The sequence below is a fragment of the Seriola lalandi genome, unplaced genomic scaffold (genome assembly GCF_002814215.2).
Source record: "Seriola lalandi dorsalis isolate HSWRI2012SDOR001 ecotype SW California unplaced genomic scaffold, Sedor1 jcf7180002050777, whole genome shotgun sequence".
Lineage (NCBI taxonomy): Eukaryota > Metazoa > Chordata > Actinopteri > Carangiformes > Carangidae > Seriola > Seriola lalandi.
Window position 1 is genome coordinate 10,636 of NW_019521330.1, and position 1,072 is coordinate 11,707.

Here is a 1,072-nt window from a genome sequence, read left to right on the forward strand (position 1 = left end):
AAAGAGAGGTCTGAGCCTGAGGGCAGGATGATTCCTTCTTGTCTTTCTAGGTCTATCTCAGGTAGTTGGACCATCTCAGCCAGTAATTGCAATGATTGGTGATGATGTTATTTTGCTATGCCATCTGAAACCGGCTGCGGATGCTGCTGGTATGACGTTTGAGTGGGCGAGACCTGACTTGAAACCCAGATTTGTCCATGTGTGGCACAATTATCAAGACCTTCATATTAACCAGCATCAATCCTACAAAGGCCGAACATCAGTGGACGTCAACAAACTGAAGCACGGAGACATTTCATTAAAACTCTCCAAAGTCAAAATGTCTGATAATGGAATATACAGATGCTTCTTCCCAGATTTGGATAAAGACTCTACTGTACAACTTGTTGTTGGTAAGCATGCATTTATTATTATTAATACCAGCTACAACAGTGGGGCTGGTATTGTTTTCACATTGCCAGGTTGTGTTTGTGTCACCACAGTGAAATATGGTCCTGGAGAGAGCTACTGTAGTGGGAGCTACCTCAGTAGTTCACTGCTCAGAACCACTGCTTCATTTTCACTGCTTATCAAATCTCCAAAAATATTGCCTTTTAGTATCAATCATGCATCAGTGTTATCCAAAATAAAAGCACATTTTAAGTCACATGTGTTGCTACAGTTCTTCAATATAGACTGCGTAAACTTAACAACAGGGATTAGTGGATAAAATGTGAAATTGATTGCCATCAATCAAAAAAAAATTAGTACCTTATGTCTCTGTTGAAATGTCTGACTTTGTTCATCAGGGAAGATTTCCTCACCAGCCATGAGTTTAGCAGGGATTGACAGATCCAAGAGCGGAGCGGTGTTGCAGTGTGAGTCTAAAGGCTGGCATCCAGAGCCTGAGCTGTTGTGGCTGGACGGTGAGGGAAAGCTGCTCTCTGCTGGACCTACAGAGACGGTCAGAGGTCCTGATGACCTCTATACTGTCAGCAGCAGAGTGACTGTGGAGAAGAGACACAGCAACAACTTCACCTGTAGAGTCCAACAGAAGATCATCAACCAGACCAGAGAGACACAGATTCATGTT

The 1,072-nt window shown here is 43.0% G+C and overlaps 1 protein-coding gene across 1 annotated transcript; it reads left to right on the forward strand.

The window, feature by feature from the left end:
- Nucleotides 1-46: 46 nt before the first annotated feature.
- LOC111649432 (butyrophilin subfamily 2 member A2-like) lies at nt 47-1,066 on the forward strand (the record flags this gene model as incomplete). Its single annotated transcript, XM_023399183.2, has 2 exons — nt 47-392; nt 789-1,066. Coding segments are annotated over 2 exons (624 nt in total), but the record flags the coding sequence as incomplete, so codon positions are not given.
- Nucleotides 1,067-1,072: the final 6 nt, after the last annotated feature.